Genomic DNA, 18,394 nt, shown 5'->3' with positions numbered 1-18,394 from the left:
GCACATGTCACAGGAAGAAGCCGGTTCTTACAGAGTGCACCTCGGCTTGGGTGCCTCTGGGTGCTCTGGGGCTCAGCCGGCCTCCACTTTGCAGGGGGGGGATGCAGAGTCCCCCCCGGCTGGGCAGAGTCAGTGTCTGGTTGCAGGCGGTGTTGCCTTGGATACCGGGCGGTGACTCTACAGGCCGGTTCCTCCGATGGACAGTCGCTGTGTTTCCCTTTGTATCAATAAGTGCCGGGGGGGGCGGGGGGGAGTGATGGTTTGAGAACGAAAATTCTATTTCTCATCAAATTCCATCTGCTGATGTTTGCACCTGTTGACGACCTTGTCCTTCATCGGTGGGAACCCGCGGCGGTGGCCAGATAGTGTCGGGCCCATCATTTCTTCCTGTTTATTTAGCTTCCCTTCTGATTTAAGGAAGAGCTCCTCCCCCTCCTCTCTTAATTACAGTATTGGAAGGTACTCTCGGATTCCTGTTTTATTCTCTGGGTTATAATCTGTCGGGTCTGATATTACTACCGTGCTGTATCCCAGCTCATGGCCCTTTGAACTTTGAACTTCATGATTTTCCGGCACATGTCGTTCTAGCCACAGTGGTACACCTGCCCAGCCGTGGCCTAGCATCCTTTCAGTGGAGGATGACATTCAGAAGCCCGTCCTCAGGCATCCTGAACTGTACCGTCTGCGAGGCTCTTATCCTCAGGAGCGGGGCACGCGTGCGTGCGTGCATGCGCAAAGATAAAAACCCACACCCCAGGTCTGGATTTTTGAAAGTGTACAGTCAGCTGATTTTTTTCTATCCCCAGGCTTTTTCTCCTCCGAGACAGCCAGAGCAATCCAAAGGCTTTTGTGCTCACGCTCTGTCATCATCAGAAAATTAAAAATTTCCAGATCTTACCTGTAAGTATTGAAAACTTCTCACTGAGCCTTGTTGTTTCCTGGGTTTGTTCCGAATGCAATTTTCAAACCCCAAACTAACCAGACCTGCAGGTCGTTAAGTATCAGGTCCAAGCTGCCAGAGAGATGCTTCCCCGAGTCCCCTGATAGGTTTGTTTTTTGAAATTGGAAACACCCCTCCCAGAAGTCATCAGCTGGGGGGTGACGTATATGAAATTGACATCATGTGTTTCCCATTCTTAAGTGATGAAGTCTACAGGTCATAACGTTCCTAAAATGTTTCCGTGGGGCCCCAACCCAGGCCATGTTCTGCCCAAAGAGGGTGGTGAGGTCTGTTCTGCTCAGAGATCCACTCTGTCCAGTAGCAAAGAGAGCTCTGGGAGGCCCACACCTCGCGGGTCTGAAGCTCGCTTGAGCCCAGGACTTCTGCGGCTCGGGAGTCCCGCAGGGATGGGAGCGGGAGGATCACAGGGGAGTCCTGTTAGCTTTTCGGGAGCCTTCCTGCCGCGTCCCGATGATGCTCTCACTCTGCCTATGAGGCAGTGGAAGGGCGAAGGCATTCTGTGGTGTGCCCGGGGCCAGGCTGCCCAGACCGCACAGAACCTTCGGTGCCAACCGGGGACTCTTCGCACGAGGGGAAGCATTTCCTTCCCCGATTGCTCTGTCTGACCCCCCCCTTACATTATCTCTCATTCTCTTAGCTGCAAATCAGAGAAAACCTGTTATATGGTGGGCAGAGTGGGTAATGCCATTCTCCCAGATAACCCGATTCTGGAAGCCTCCGAGGGATCGTAGCTGCGACTTGAAACCAAAAGACCCATGAAAACGGGGCGACTAGTGCCTTCTGCTGTGTTCTGGAGTCTGGAAGCGGTTCTGAGTTATTAATCAGGAGAGATTTCAGACTGACCTGCCCCGTACACACATGTTCCCACCACAGTGCAGTCCTTAACTCTCTTTGGTCAGGCCGGCCTTAGGAAGGTTGCTACTTCTGGAAGGTACCATGGGGTCCCTCCATTTTGATGGAAATGGCTCCCCGACATCCCCCATGGCGGGACCTGGGAAAGCACTGCCGGTTCCTGCCCTCACTGATCCCTTGCGGTGACCCCATAGTCGCACTCTTTGTCCCCAAGCATGTGGCCCCTAACTCGGTGCATGTCCTTGTGTCCCTCTAGTGCGAGGATGACGGGCAGATGTTCTTCAGCCTTGACGACGGGAACACCAAATTCTCTGACCTGATCCAGCTCGTGGACTTTTACCAGCTCAACAAAGGAGTCCTACCTTGCAAACTCAAGCACCACTGCATCCGAGTGGCCTTATGACCTCACACTGACTCTTGGCTGAGGACGGGAGCAAGCTGACACCGCAACGGGGCCAGGGGGTCACGCGTCGCCGAGAGCACTCGTCTGTTCTGCACCCCCGGGGAGCGGGGTCCGTCGGGGCCCACCCACCAGGAGGGACTCGGAGTTGGACTCCCGCAACAATTTGCTGCTGCAGATCTGACGGGGCTGCCTCCCCCCCGGCCCCAAACGCCAAACAGATCGGGGAGGCAGGAGGGTGCAGCTGCGAATGGGAGGAAGAAAACTGGACGGATCGTTTTGGCTGGGCCACGAAGGAGCGATAACCAGAGACACGTAATTGGAAATGAACTCTTGCCCTGGAATAATCTTGACAATTAAAACTGATATGTTTACTTTTTTGTATCGATCACTTTTTGCACTCCTACTTTGTTTCCAATATTGCCATTGGCCCCGGTAGGAGGGGGTGTGGCTCCTCCGGGCCTGCGGGACACGGGGACCGTGGTGAGGAGCAGACTCCAGAGACTGAATCCGGGCCCCCAGGTGTTTCCAGGTCCCCACCCAGGTGCAGGTGACCAGAGGCGGACCCGCTCCCAGGTAACAAACCACCCCAGCCCTCCCCAGAATACTTGAAGAGCTTTTTTTTTTTTTTTTTTTTTTAACACACAGGTGTCACCTGTCGTAGGCACTGGGCCCCTGGTGTGGACACAGCCGGGCACCCCCATCTGTCCGTCACTTCCATGTGCACAGATGCCCCAACACCTGTTACATGTGTGTCCTCCACAGTTCAGAAGGCCTGGGTGCTCTGGAAAGCTCGCCGGCCCACCGCATGGCCTGGCTGAGTGGCCTCGTCTCTAGTGGATGTGGGGAGCATCCCCGGGACACCCCCGCCCCAGCACCCAGTGTCCACCACCCCCTCTCAGCTTGTACTAGAACAATCGCTGCCTTACTCCCCACCCCCCACAGCGGCTCAGGCTCTTTCCTGGCTGCTGTCCCTCCAGGGGTTAAAGGATCGAAAAGGAAAATGGCACCTGCTTGACTGCCGGGGGTGGCCCGCGGGTTTCCATGGTGATAAAGACGTGAACATAGGAAAGGGCACATCTGCTGCCCGGCATGGACAGGTCCTCGCTCAATGACCTCTGTCCTGCTGAAAAACCCCGTGAGCCGGCCCAGGCGGAGGCCCCTCTCGGCGGGCTGGAGCTCAGAAGAGTCTGATCAACACAGCAGTGCTTCCCTCTTGGGGGACTGAGTCACAGTGACTGGACTGCCCCCCTCCCCCGCCCCGTCCCCATAGCTGAGTCACCAGGTATGACAGGGGCCGTGGCTTTCCCTGCGGTCTCTTCAAAGCAGAAAGGTCTCCCCTGACGGGCCTGGGAGATAGGTCACCACGAGGAACTGGCCCCCCAGATGCCTGCCTCTGCCCCACTGCCGTGCCCCCCACGAGCGTGTACCCTGGTGGGACCCACGGAACCCTCGTCGGTGGCACTGCTGTGGGCCAGGACCTCAAGGGTGTAGAGACACTGTGTTTTAGTTTACGGGCCTCACTCTGCTTGTTTTCCATGAAATGTCTACTTACACAAATGCAGAATTTTTAGTAAAACGTTTTTAGCCGTAAACGCTCCGTCGCGTTTTCTTCCTTTTATAGCTGGTTATCTTAGGCCTTTGCAGGTCAGCCGACCCCCGGGTCCCGCCTGGCTGCTGGCTGCCAGGGCGCTGCCCCTCGGAGCCGGTCTTCGGTTCCCATTAGACATTTTTCTCTTCACTGATTGGAGGTAGAACCAGAGAGCGATGCGGCGATCTCTCTTTGCGCGTAGACCCGTAGGATGAGGCTCTCACGCCCTTCTCCCCTGGACGGCCAGCCTCCGCAGCATCTCGTACTTGTAAACATGCATTTTATTTAAGAGGAGCGGGAAAGCTGGACCCTGACTCACCGTCTGTGTGTTGCTGGGTTGACGTCGTCTTCTGTACCTTCCTGGCCGCGGTGAAATGCCGGGTGCAGGGTGGGAGCCCCTGCGCCTGGTGGCTGGGAATTCCACCCAGAAGCAGCCTGTCCCTCGATATGGGCACCTGGCCTGGCCAACCAGGGGTGGATGGATGGTCGACTTTTATTTTTGTATTTAAAATGACATGAATGTAAACAGAACAGCTCAGGGTCATTTTGGAGCCTGTTGACTTACTTTCTCTCTCTCTCTCTCTCTCTGTCTCTCGCCTGTAATTTTCTTTTCTCAAAGGAAACCCTGCATAGCAGCCTGGACTTAGTTGGAAATACCCATCCCTTTGGGTACTGGAGTTGAAATGGGTGATCTCTGGTACCTTAGGTCTTAGAGTTCCAGAACATTGTTCTGTTTGCTAAACCTTGGAGAAATGCGTGCCTCAGTCTAGCTGTTTTGTCTTCTCTTTTCTGCACTTCATGCCTGACAGTCTGACCAACTGAGTCAGCTGTCCAGGGGCGGGACCTGCTCGCGGGGGATGGTGAAGTCCCGGGCGAGCTCGCGGTGCCGGTGACGCAGCGGGCGTGAGGACGGTTTCAGGGAGTGCTGAAGGTATCACGAGACAAAACCTTTATTCCACGTGTTTTGCCCCTCTCTGTACATAGCTCTGCGGCTTGTGAACCTAACTGTATGTAAACTTTCAGGTATTTTTGTACAAATGAGGGACTGATGTTCTGTTTCTTGTAATTAGAAATAAACATGACTACGGTGTTCTTGGTTTTCCGCTGCTCCTGTGTCTGTTTCTGTGTTTGGGAACACTCCAGTGGGCCTGCACCTGAAAACCTTTGGAGGTAACGTGGTTCTCTGTGCTGGTTAGACACTAGTCAGAGAGGAGTTGGGAAGTGACACGCGGGCCACGCGGCTCCACGTCCCTTCTGTGATGACCTCAGCGTTCCTGCCACGATGACCTCAGTCACCTCTTCTCCCCGCACCTCCACCGCAAAGTGATTCAGAGGTGGTCCAAGCCCCACTCAGGTTTTACAAACACTTCAAAGAACTCACAGCAAGTTTGCATTTGAGACATCCAGTGGTGTGGTTGGTGCTGCAGTGGGACCATGACCGTGGGTCGGATCCAGGTTTTCTAGTCAAATAAACTGGCAGGAGGATGGAGAGAATGGACACCCCGCGTCACTGCTTCCCCAGGACCTCCCTGGAGGGGCTACCTCTTCTCCCTGCCTCTGGTCACACACACCTTCCTGACAGATCTCCCAAAATGACGCATGAGTTGGCGATAGAACATTTTTCCTTTGGTTCCTCTCTTGCAGATTACCACAGCGTCATTCTGGGCTGTTCCGGACTTTTGTTCTTTGACGTTAAGAGGGATGACCAGTTCTCTCAGAAAATACAAACCCCGTTGTATTTTAGGAATATCGCTGTCCAATAACATACTACAGGCACACATACCTGTTTAAACTTAAATTTAAATAAAATGAAACATTCAGTTCCAGTTCCACTAGCCACATTTTCAAGTCCTCAACAGCCACAAGTGGCTGGTGGCCGCCATGATGGACGGTGTGGATTTAGAACACTCCGTCATGGTGGAAACTTCTGTGGGACAGCACTGGTCCCGGGGACTGACAGGGCACGCCTGCGTTACAGAAGTGAGTGACGAGATTGAGGAGGGTCTGTCTCTTGTGTCCAGTTGATGCTTTGAATCGGCAAAGCGCAGCCTCAGACCCAAGACTAAGCGTACCCCCCGCCCCAAAGTCACACCTGCGCCCACCCCACACACACATACTAGCTTCCCCTTGGCCGCGAGAGGACTGTCCCCTGCCTTCATCTGGCTTCAGCCCACCCTGCTTCCCGGTTATAATGGAATGACGGTGGTTTCACATCAGAAACGTGGATTGTGTATAAAACTCAACTGTGTCTGCATAGCCCAACTTCCAAACGCCCTCTTGTGCGGAGGATGCTTCCCAGTCTGATAGCTGGAGGTCCAGGAGCAGATTTCTCGGCCCGAGACAGAGGTGGGAAGGTCCATTTTCTATAGCCCAGATTAGTCTCATTGGTGATGCTCTCTCCAGACCGAGGGAGCTTTCATGTCTGTGTTTGCATGTGAGGACCCTGAGGGTAAGCAGACACCACATCGGTCCTCCTCTGAGGACGCAGCCTCCTCTTTCCCTGCAGGAGTAAGAATGGACCATGCTTTGCTTCTTAAGAGATGGTTCTGTGCGAGCCATCACATGAGGAACGGGAAGCATTCCTGATGTGTTCTAGAATTCCCACCCAATCCCGACGGAATGCTGTTCCTGGGCTAAGGCAGGCGTCATGAGGAAAGCACCGGGGGCTTCTCCTAGACCACCGGTTCCCCAAGTACGCACTTCTTGGCCTCTTTTTTAATTAGAGGAGGAGATGTGCATTATTTTTTATTTGGTGTAAAAAGCAAAGCGGCCTTAACATTCTGTTACCGCACTACTTTTGATTCTGCATCCGATCTGACTGTGCTCTATCTCCGAGCTGGTTGAGGTTTTTCCTGGGGTGATTTGGACATAGATGACTTTCCTCAATGCCGTCTGAGTCCTGCTGTAAGATGAGGCTCCATGACCTTCTCTCCCAAACAGGCACCTCGGGATGACCCAGTACAGAGGTGCTCCTGGCCTCACTCCCAGAGTGTCCTGTTCAGTGAGGACAGAGGGCACCATGGGGCCAGGACCCATGTGACTCAGAGTGGCTCCCACCAGCAAGAGGAATTCGAAGGCTGTCACAAGAACAGGCCTGTGCCCTCTGCCACATTTTGGGGGGGACCATATAACAACCTTGTAAATGGACACTAGGGAATTCAACCTACCCTTTCGTCAGACTCCCCTTCAGAGCTTTGAGGCTCCACGTTTCCAGGTCCCTCTGAAGTTTCTGGAATTAAAGTCTTGGACGTGGCAATAAAATGCTTGCTCCCAGGCCACTACAGGTAGGCGAGATCCTCTCCAGCTCACCGTGGCTCCTGGGATGTATGGGGTATGCATCTGCTGTGTGTTTATCCTTCCTGGACCCATCAGGGACTTGCTGAGCTCCTACTGGAGAGTTATTGGTGGGCTATTGGGAAATATTGAGGCTAATTTAGAAGTCCTTGCAGCCACCCCTGGGAGCACCCCCGGGAGCACCCCTGGGAGCACAGGACCGGCACAACTGGAAAGGCCACTGGTGGACTTTGGCTCTGGCAAGACCCAGGAAGCCCCCGCCTGTGCTGCTACTTGTGGGCGCCCGTTCAGCCCTATGGTACAGTGCCAGAGGCGTGAGTTCCCCGTACTAACGTCACCCCTCCTGGGCACACCAGAAGTGACCTGGCTTCAGTGTGCATAGCTGGGTCATGGGAGCCAGGCCTGGACCCTGTCTCCCGGGTCTGTGATGGGGCTCAGTCCACTCTGCCAGGTTGTCATCTGCATTCCCCCGCCAGAGCCTAGCAGGGGGCTCACTTGGCAAAGACAGAGCTTCCCGCCAAGGCTGTGGGCGGCCATCTGCCCCTCGCCAACCTGAGCACTCCCAGGGGATTTCCCCCTTGCCCCCGCATCCTGCCCTCTGCTAGCCTCCGCCATCTCTCTCCTCTGGAAGACAGGCCACCCACACCAACTCTGTGCACGTCCCAGGGGAGGCTCCAGTTCCAACAGAAATGACTGCCTGTAGTGCTGTAGCCTGACCATCCTCCGTTTGCAAGGAGAGGAGTAGGTCCCCGTCAGAGCAGCTGAACAGCACTGGGCCACCAGTCCCCAGGCAGGGCTCCAACGCTGCCCTCAGGACCCGAGCTGGAAATAATATTGAAAGTGGAAGCCAGAAACTCATGCAAGAAGAACCACAAAGAACTGGGGAACTTGTGACTCTCGTTTTTTAATTCAATACAAAAGAACTATAGGGGTGACCGGTGGTCTGTCGGAGTTGCCTTTCTCGAGCTTTTTGGCCCACAGTTTCGTCCTCAGTTTTAGATTTTACGAATCTTGACCAATTTTATTTTGCTGAGAAGAGAGTGTCTGTAGTTGCTTTGAGACTTGGATGACAACCTAAGGTAAGAAACGTGTTTCTCCTGTGACACTGTGCGCGTCATACACATGTGTGATGCAAACAGAGCCTCAGAAATTAGTATTTCCCTTACCAGGTGCAGTGCTCCCCTTTCCTCTGATTCTGCATTGTTTTTTAAAATGCTGGTCAAGACACCTTCAAAACCGATTTCCCGATCCAACAGGGCTTTGAGAGACTGAGTAGGAGAAGCCTGATGTTGGAAGATTCACAGCTCACAATTCCAAGGCCTACTCTAAAGCTACAGCGAGCGTTTTTAAAGATTTTATTTGTTTATTAGAGAATGAGTGGGGGGTAAGGGCAGAAGGAGAAGCAGACTCCCCACCGAGCTTGGAGCCTGACACGGGGCTCAATCCCAGGACCCTGAAATCATGACCTGAGCAGAAAGCAGAGGGTTCACCGAATGAGCCACCCAGGTGTCCCAAGACTGAATTTAGTGCAGTCCCTGGGTGACTCAGTTAAGCATCCGACTCTTGATTTCAGCTCAGGTCATAATCTCAGGGTCCTGAGATCGAGCTCTGAGTTGGGTTCCACGCTCAGCAGGGAATCTGCTTGAGATTCTTTCTCTCCCTTGTCCCTCCCCCTGCTCATGCACTCTTGCTCTCGCTTCCCCCCACCCAAGAAAAAAAGGCTGTGCATTACTGGTGAAAGAACAGACCCATGGAACACAACAGAGAGCCAGAAGTAGACCCCCGTCAGGAGAAGCAGCTGATCATTGGCAAAGGAGCAACAGCAACATGATGGAACAAAGACGGTCTCTTCAGCAGTTCGTGGTGGAGACACCGAAGGTCCATGCAGAACAGCGAACCTAGACAGAGAATTCAGGCCCTTCACAAACACCAGCTCAAGATGGGCCACAGACCACATGTAAAATGCAGAACTAATAAAACCCCTGGAAGATAACAGAGAAGAAAATCTAGATGAATAATATAGCATTGGGTGGCGACTTCCAAGTCATGATAGCAAAGGCACCATCTGTTCGTGAAAGAATGATGGATAAGCTGGACTTCACCGAAATTAAAAACAAACAAACAAACAAATAAAAAAAAACAAGCAAACTTCAGCTCCACCAAAAACACAGGATCTTCTCACCCTGCCCTAAGCTACGCGGCTTTTCCAGAAAACTCCAACTTTGGTCCCGACGGTATGATTCCTCCTATTAGGGCATCACCTGGGACCCAGGCAACTATAATCCTAAATGAGAAGGCCAAATATTAGGGATGAGAAATGGCATCAGCCCCGGAGATGGTCCACTGGGGACCTACGTGGACCTGCTGCTCTGTTTCATCTGGCGGCGGCTGAGGCCATGTGGTCTGGGTGGCTCTGACTCTCCGGGGCTTGGAGCTCTATGGTAATGCCTCCAACCACTCATGCAGGAGAGGCAGTGCGTTGCAGGGACATCGTAGAGTTGTCCAAATAGAATCCATGCCTGGTTCCGTCTGGAAGCCGGAGCTGGAAAAACACCACATGAGCATCGTGGCTGCTGTAAAGAAATGTGGATGAATTAAACTGAGTACTATAAGGTTCTTGTTGGGGTGGAATAGGTCCCTGGTGTTGGCTGGGCAACCTCAGGGGCCAGGGTCCCCACCATATGCAGCTCTTGACGATGACGACGACGACGGTGCCATGTCAGGCGCCGGACCAGACTCTCCAGCTGCAGACAGGCGTGCGCTTTGGCTGGCTAGTGTATGCCCCCTTGTCAGGCGACCCTTCCTTTGACAGACACCTTTCTTGGGATGTGTGCTTTCTTTTAACAAGTCAGGGAAAAATTTCTTTTAACAAGTGTTTCTGCTGCACAGTCTCAATGCACGCAAGTCCTGTGAACCTTCATGGACTCGGGACAGTTTAGAAGGTGGAGCCTGTGTAGCCTCTCCTCAGTTCTTACTGAGGCCTCAGCTGGGACCACGGAAAGTGTCAAGTCTCGACAGATTCGGAAGTCCACACACTTGACTCCAGACCGAGGCTGTGGCTTTGAAACTCGGTGGGGAACCGTGCAGTGTAGATGGGACTTGCAACTCACCTGGAGGGGACTTATGGGATACACCCAGATCCCTACTCCCCCGGTGGGGTCCGGGTGTCTACAGATCACAACATCTGAACAGGTTCTTCAACTCCAAGCTGCATCAGGCTGAAAATGTCTTCTCTTGGAAAGCATGAGTTCACGTGGTAGAGTGAAAAGTACCGAATGTTTATATCCTTGTATCAACAGACCTCCAAAGCTGACATGTAAACATGGTACTTTGCTGAGACAGATTAATGCTATCCATCATTTATCACTTCTTGAGCAACCAGCAGCCAGCTCCTGTGACTTGGCCATGGGCTGTCCCTGGTCACCTGCACGGGCTCTGCCTATGTTCATTCAGGGGAGTGAACACCTCCCCCAGGGCAACATCCTGTCCCATCTCCCAGCATCCTGAAGCCATGTTCCGCCAGGTGCCCACAGTGTGGACTGGCATTAAAATTGTGCCCTGTGCTGGCTTCCTCCCATCTCTTACTTCCCCATCCCTCCCTGGATTTTCTGCAGTCACAAACAAAATAAACTACTTGTGCTTGCATCTTTGTCTTAGGATTAGCTTTGGAGGGAACCCAGATGGGACTGGAGTTAGGCAACGACATTCTGGACGGGAAGACTTTCTTTAACATTATGCATGAATGTTCTTCCAGCCCAAATCTCACCGCAGTTTTTCAAGGTACCAACAAACGATTTGAATGTTCCTCTTGAAACAGAAATATGTGAAAGTAGCAAGGATTTTTTTTTAAAAGATTTTATTTATTTATTTGACAGAGAGAGAGATCACAAGTAGGCAGAGAGGCGGGCAGAGAGAGAGGAGGAAGCAGGCTCCCTGCCGAGCAGAGAGCCCGATGCGGGGCTTGATCCCAGGACCCAGAGATCATGACCTGAGCCGGAGGCAGAGGCTTTAACCCACTGAGCCACCCAGGCGCCCCAAAGATTTTTTTTTTTTAAAGAAAACTTGTATGGTAATTCTTGCCTTTCAAAGTATCCTAGTTCTTATAAAGTGATAATGTTGACATAAGGAAGCACAGGCAGGGAACTGGACAGATGACTCAGCAGAAGAACCACAAGCTCAAGAATTAGCAAGAAGAGAGGAGGACTTTTGTTCCAAAATAATGTTGGGAGAAGTGGTTTACCAGTTGGGGGGATATTGTAGAACCCTGCTATCTGCACCACTCTGATATAAATTCCAAGGGGAGTGAAGATTTCAGAGTAAAAGCTCTGAATGTATAAAAATACTACAGAGAAATAGGGGTCCATGTGTCTTCAGTTTTGAGTGGACGAGACACCAAGCCTGACCGTGAAGAGCCCAGAAGAGCAGAGTCGGGCCACCAGATTCGACCACCCCCAGGATGAAGATTCCAAACATCCAGAAACAGAAATGCCAGTTAAGCTAAGGGAAGGACATTGGTTGTGATCAAGTGTGATTACAGTGTATTGTCCAGTGGGGGAAAGCAGATGGCAGATAGGATAGACGGTTTTGTTGCCAGATGGTTACACAGCTGCAGACCTTGGAAAACCTGTCGAAGGCCAGTGGTGACAGGCCGTGTCGACAGCGCACTCTCTCCCAGACAGAATTATGGAGGGATGCTCTAACTGTTGCCCTTCAGAAGCTTTATCGTGTCTCCTCAAGGAACGTCCATCGGTTTGGGGAGTACTCTTAAACGGGCTCATGTGCCTTGCATGTCCAGAGACGGACATGTGTGTGCATACATGGCGATCTGTAGAATGTCCTTAGAACACAGAATGTTCTGTGGACTGGTTCAACTGAAACATACTCTGAAGAAAGGTATCCATCAAGGGAAAGGACGGTGCTCCGTGAAAGGGAAGTGTATGCAAAATAACCTCCCAAAGCCAAAGGAGCCATGAGACCAAAGGAAAAAACTAACCAGTCCAGCCTGACAAGGGATGGTCTAAGAAGGAGACTTCTAGACAGAAGCACATCTTGGGCAGCCAGCTGCAAGATGGATCTCCACAGCCCACTTCCTGTAAGACTGACTTTTATAGCCCTAGAGGCTGGGCTTCTGCTGGGGGACCCCCAGGAGGAGATGATGGAGGACCGGTGTGAGTGTGGGTCGTATCTCCGGAGCTGATCACGGATGTTATGTCCCAAGGCTGTTCTTAAGTGATATCACTTGTGTGGTTAAGTAAAAAGGAAGAATAGAGTTGAGTCTATGACCACGGAGACGTCAGGAAACAGAAGGGTCACCATGGCATTTCTGTCCAAGTTGGTGTCAGGCCAGTTGGCCCAGCCTCCAGCAGGTAGGCACAAAATAAGCACTCCAGGGGTGTGTGTTGGCTGGTACACACCTGCAGGGAAAGGGGGTGCCCTGACATCATCCAACCAAAACCTGTCTCAACAAGAACTTTCCATAAGTCTCTTAAATTCCTCTGTGCCTTTGTCTACTGACAGGGAAATTATTGGTCAAAATGACATCACCAGGTATCCCTCTTTTCTGTAAATTGTACACTTGCGCACTCCATTCTCTCGCACACTCTCTCTGGGTGATTTTGTCTTACTGTTCACACACCATCTAAAACTTAACATTCATAACTTCATTTCCGATCCAGACTCCTCTTTTGTGAGTCGCAGACTCCTATGTGGAAAAGTCCCCTGGACATCTCCATCGAATAATATACGTGTGTGATACCTACCATTTAATTCCCCAGCTCTTAGTCTCCTTCATCCCCTGATCGAAAGTATCCCTCCCTGAGCTCTTCTTCTCGGTCCATGATGGTCACCATCCCCCAGTGGCCTCACGTCCCCTAAGCCTTCATGATTCCCTGCTCATCCCCTTCCAGCAACCTCCTGACACCCACACAGGAATGTGCACACATGCAAACCCACACACACAACTCTCTTCCCTTCCCCAGCCCATCCAAAACCCCCACCATGTTTCTTGGATTTCTGCTCTTTCCTGCAAATCAGGAGAGCAGCGGCAAGTGTAGTCTTGTCACCCACTGACCCATTTTCCAAGCGCCAGTGATTGTAATGAAGGCATACAGAAGCTCGGGTCAGGCTTCCTAAAAACATTTCAATGCCTTCCGCGGCAGTTGGAGGAAGTACAAATTAGGAACCACGGCTCAAAGGACCCCCTTGCTTCGTACAGTTCTTGTGGGGGGTAGACTTCTTTCAGGGTTTGCATCGGTCTGTCTAGCCTCACTGCCTTCACAGATGCTGTTCCCCGTAGGGTGCCCTTTCCTTGCCCCTCCCCTGTGAGGACAATTACTTCTCTGGGCTCTGCTGATGTTGGGCAGCACAGGGAGCATTAGTATGTGTCCCTGTAGGGCCGACTTGCTCTTCCTTCTACTTTCTTTCCTCCAGTGGCTTTTGTAGAGGTTTATAGTCTCCTCACTGTTACTGTACTTCAGTCCAGGATCCCAGTCTTAACCATGAATCCTGAGTCTCCCCTACCCCCCTGCCTATCCCGGGCCCTGGAGGCAGAACACAGAGAGCTCTTTCCTCCTCCAGCCTGTGACAAGTGCCTCAGGCCATGGCCATTCTGTCCTCCCAGTCCGTGCCCAGTCCTTCCATGAATGGCCTGAACACGGCCTCATGCCCCCTCTGCCCTTTGTACCTATCAAGCCCCAAGCTCAGGCAGCCGCAGGTGCACCAAAGCGTCCAGCCCCCATGCTCCCTGCAAATCTCTCCGCCTGCTCTCGGCGACCCGTCTCAGCTGTGCTCTGTGTCCTAATAAAATTCTCTCGACTGTGATTTTTTTCTGTAGATCTGTCAAAATCTCGTCCACGGTATTGTTCTCTTAAGCAGCGTTTCAGCCGTGGGGGGAGGAAGAGCTAGAACGTGCAGACTCAGTTACGGGGCTGTGGGGAAGGCTTCCCATGAACCAAGGTGGACTTTTGTGGGATGACCTAATGGGGCTGAAAAATTGAAGCCGGGGTGTTCGGGGGGAAATGTGGGAATCTGGTGACGGGCCGTGGTAAGAGGTATCCACGCGGCTGGGACTGTAGCTGAAATGAACTAGCTTTGAAGAATGAGCTTTCCTGGTAGGTTTCTCCAGATTTTCTCGACCTTTATCACCAAGAGAAATTAATGTTTAACCAGCCCCGGAGGCTGGGAAAGCAAGGACAGGGAGCCATCTGGATCTCAAGCTACAAAGAGTGACCTGTCGGAACACTGCTTGGCCACGTTTTTCTCAACCCCCAGAACGAGAGAGTTTCCTGACGGAGAACAGACTCAGAAGGAAGTAGGACTCCCAGCAAGTAAGTCCCGGGCTTCATACTTAATTGATGGTTATAGTTGGAAACCACAACCTCGATTTCCGGTCCCAAGGTACTGAACAGTTTCCTTAACGTTAACTTACCTGAGGACTGGACGTCACTATTGGTCAAGTGCTGTTAGGCAAGGCTGTCGGGACCAAGGGGACTGGCCCAGGTGCTCACACGCACACAGTCCTGCACACATCTCGTGTGTGGCCAGGCGAGGGCTGACAAGGATTTCCTGACTGTCACTCGAGAGCAAGGACAGGACAGACATGGGCACATCTTGTCCTTACCCCTCGCTTCCACCGCGGTCTTGGGTCCTTTGTTCCTCTGGGTCTCTGTTTCTTCCTCTCGACAATGGGGATTTTTCTAGCACCCTCCTTGTCAGCTAATGGTGAGGATTCGATCTCATAATGTCTGGAAAATATCCGGCGCTTGGAAGATGATAGAGAAATGGTGACTCTTCTGTTACCTGTGAGATCTGGAGTATCAAAGGTAACCTCAGAGGCTCCCTGTCCAGTGCGATTTGAGGAGAACCGAAGGGTCTGCCCTGCCGTCTTGCCCTGCTGGTTACAGTCCCTTCAGAAGGTACCATTTTTGAGACGATCATTGCTTCTCCATCAGGTCGGAGTTAAAACCATGTTTCTGAGGGTTTAGCCTGTGCTGGGACTCACCTTCATCTTTAACATATCCTCATTGGACGCACAAGAAACTGAGTCAGGAGAGGTGCGGAGGATAGTCGTGCAAGGCCTCCCCTCTTGCGACCACGAAACTGGCGTTTGGATGTCGTTGCAGCATAGGGTGGCCCCTGGGAAAGCGTTGGTTGTTTAAGACACTTACTGTGTCCCAGGCACAGGAGTCCCTCGGAGAGCATGTAGTGGGCACTGGAGGGACAGGACCAGAGATGCAGGACTGCGGGCAGGAGGGGGTCGGGAAGGGTGGAGGTCAGGAACATTAGGAACGTTAGGCACAGCTGCAAAGTGGCAAGTGCAGGACTGGACACAGAGTCGAAGGCTCTGGTCTCCCAAGGTGGCCTGAGGGCACAGCAGACATTATCTAGACATGTTTCCCTGTGCACAGCCTTGGGGGCCTGGAGATCCCAGGTCTGAGGGTCCCTTACCAGAGCACGCTAAACCCCAGAAGGCAGCCTGTCCTGCTCTCAGTCAGCCTAGTGACCCAGCATGTTGGGTCCAGGAGGTGACAAGTGGTCCTCCTATTGCTGGGTAAGTCATTCTAGGGTTCAGCCTCGCACTTGTCCTTTGGCTGCATACACGTGTGGGATAGAGGGGCACCCTCGGACTCTCCCAGAGTGGAATGATGACATTTTAAAACCAGGAATGTGTTGGTGCTGCTCAAAATTTAAATCACGATTTCCAGACTTAAAAATCACTAAATAACATGGGAAGAAATACGGCCATCTGCTCGGGGCGCCATCCCTGAACTTCACGACACCCCCGGCTCCAGCGGCACCAGAGTGGCTCAAGGAGGCCGATCGCAGCTAGGACTGAGGGAGAAGAGCAGTGTGTTCCCATTTAACAAGGTCATTCGCAGTAATCGATTCAAGGAGTCCATGGCTACATAAGATGATAAAATGCCCAGTCCACCGAGAAGAGGATACAGCTCTACACAATATAACCCTAGTGGATGAACATAAATAGATCTTAAGTATATTAACTATATTAAGCAAGTCTTGGCACAACTGGGGAGAAATCGACAAACTCACCCTCATAATGGAAATTTTCAATGCATCATTAGCGATGGTAGTAAACAGGATGATTGATCCAGACAGCAAAAGTATTAGATTTGGAAAACTTCGATAAGTCACCATCTTGGTGTGGGGACATAGATCGAAGCCTTTGGCAGAAAGCTAGAAAACACGCTTTCTTCTCAAGGGCACGTGAAATGTGACAAAAATTGAAGATGTAACCGGCTATCGCCTAAATCTCAACACCTGTCGGAGAATCGCTTTCAGACCAGCGAGTCCTCTTGGTCCGATTCAGCTCAGGTCAATCCAATTCTGTTCAGTTCGGTTCAATTCCATTCCATTCCTTCCAGTTCGGCTCAGTTCAATTCCATTCCATTCCATTCAGTTCAGTTGAGTTCCATTCCATTCCATTCCATTCAGTTTGGCTCAGTTCAATTCCATTCCATTCCATTCAGTTCGGCTCAGTTCAATTCCATTCCATTCCATTCAGTTCGGCTCAGTTCAATTCCATTCCATTCCATTCAGTTCAATTCCATTCCATTCCATTCCATTCCATTCCATTCCATTCCATTCCATTCCATTCCATTCCATTCAGTTCAATTCCATTCCATTCCTTCCAGTTCGGCTCAGTTCAATTCCATTCCATTCCATTCAGTTCAGTTGAGTTCCATTCCATTCCATTCCATTCAGTTCAGCTCAGTTCAATTCCATTCCATTCCATTCAGTTCAATTCCATTCCATTCCATTCCATTCCATTCCATTCCATTCCATTCCATTCAGTTCAATTCCATTCCATTCCTTTCAGTTCGGCTCAGTTCAGTTCCATTCCATTCCATTCAGTTCGGCTCAGTTCAATTCCATTCCATTCCATTCAGTTCAGTTCAGTTCAATTTTTTTTTTTAAAGCAAAAATTGTTCTATTTGTCTGGAGTTGTTTTTGAAGAGATAATGCCATGTAACTGACACATCAAGGAAAAAACAGAATGGAAATGAAATAATACTCAGAAATAAATGTTTGTTTTAGCCTTGAGATATGTATTGGACGCTGAACATCGAAGAAAGCAGGTAGTTTTAAAAGCTAATATTAGAGGGACTCCTGGGTGGCTCGGTTGGTTGGGCCGCTGCCTTCGGCTCGGGTCATGGTCCTGAGGTCCTGGGATCGAGTCCCACATCCGGCTCTCTGCTTGGCGAGAAGCCTGCCTCTCTCCTTGCCTCTGCCTGCCACTCTGCCTGCTTGTGTGTACTCTCTCTCTCACTGAAATAAATGAATAAATAAAATCTTTTTTTAAAAGCTAATATTAGAAATTGAAAAAGGATAGAGGTGTCAGAAAAATAACAGAATGAAGATAATTGAACACAGGCAATAATGAAGATTAAGAGGAAACATGAATGAGAAGGGAAATAAAGGTAGATGAGGGCAGACCAACAAAGCCACAAGTTTTTCTTTTTTAAATCTCAAACAGAAATAGTCCTGGGGCATCTGGGTGGCTCGCTTGTATGGGCATCTCACTTTAGATCTCAGCTCACGTCTTGATCCCAAGACTAAGTAAAGACAAGAAGAGAGGAAAATAGGGAAATAAACAATATCATAAGAAAAGGGGATGTCATTATAGGGACACCTGGGTGACTCAGTCGGTTAGGTGTCCAGACTCTGGGTTTCAGCTCAGGTTATGCTCTCAGGGTCATGAGATTGGGCCCTACATCAAGCTCCATGCTCAGTGGGGTGTCTGCTTGGGATTCTCTTTCTAGCTCTCCTCTGCCCCTCCCCCTGCTCACGTACTCTCTCTCTCTCTTAAATAAAATTTAAAAATAAAGCTTAAAAAAAAAGAAAAGGGACATCATTTATAGATTCAATCAAGCAAAATGATAATGAGTATATTATTAAAACAGACAAACCCTTATCATTAAATGTAAAATTTTAAAATTACATTACATTTACATTTGGAACAACACCAGGGAGAAATAGAAATCCTACTGAACAGTCCTGCATAATAAATAAATTGATTTATGAACAATATTCCCTCAGACAAGGGAGGAAAGGCAAATGATTTCTATGTATGATTTGTCACACTTTGTCAGTTATTGGGTAATTCCAAATTTCAAAATTATATGAATTGCTTCAGAGAATTAAAAAAGGGGTTATCCTCCATCTATGAGATCACAGAATTGACTCTAAAACTAGAGAAAATCCATATAAGCAAGAAAAATTACACTTTTATTCATGGGAAGGAAGTAAAAATTCTATGCAAGTGGCTAACACACCATAG

General features: G+C 50.6%; 2 protein-coding genes and 1 long non-coding RNA gene across 10 annotated transcripts in view; 2 read left to right on the top strand and 1 right to left on the bottom strand.

Moving 5' to 3' along the window:
* Window positions 1-4,904, top strand: part of GRB10 (growth factor receptor bound protein 10) — a 174,734-nt gene extending 169,830 nt beyond the window's left edge. For 5 of the 6 annotated variants that reach the window (XM_046020843.1, XM_046020840.1, XM_046020842.1 and 2 more), the window contains 2 exons: window positions 807-900; window positions 2,070-4,904. In XM_046020843.1, coding sequence (XP_045876799.1) covers window positions 807-900; window positions 2,070-2,216 — 241 coding nt within the window. In that variant the 3' untranslated portion in view covers window positions 2,217-4,904. Of the gene's footprint in view, window positions 1-806; window positions 901-2,069 lie in introns of those variants that run through there. The other variant, XR_006820515.1, reaches the window with a different exon arrangement.
* Window positions 4,905-8,788: 3,884 nt separating this feature from the next.
* On the bottom strand, window positions 8,789-16,523 carry LOC123951720. Its single transcript, XR_006820505.1, has 3 exons — window positions 16,147-16,523; window positions 14,525-15,335; window positions 8,789-9,671 (listed from the first exon to the last, which is right to left on the bottom strand). It is a non-coding gene; the product is annotated as an uncharacterized LOC123951720 (long non-coding RNA).
* The window catches only part of DDC (dopa decarboxylase), an 86,985-nt gene continuing 81,721 nt past the window's right edge, over window positions 13,131-18,394 (top strand). For 2 of the 3 annotated variants that reach the window (XM_046020644.1, XM_046020643.1), the window contains exon 1: window positions 13,133-14,423. The gene's annotated coding sequence lies outside the window, so the exon portion shown is untranslated. Of the gene's footprint in view, window positions 14,424-18,394 lie in introns of all 3 variants that reach the window. The other variant, XM_046020647.1, reaches the window with a different exon arrangement.

Source organism: Meles meles, chromosome 10 (assembly GCF_922984935.1).
Source record: "Meles meles chromosome 10, mMelMel3.1 paternal haplotype, whole genome shotgun sequence".
NCBI lineage: Eukaryota > Metazoa > Chordata > Mammalia > Carnivora > Mustelidae > Meles > Meles meles.
This window is presented reverse-complemented; position numbering and strand designations above follow the sequence as displayed.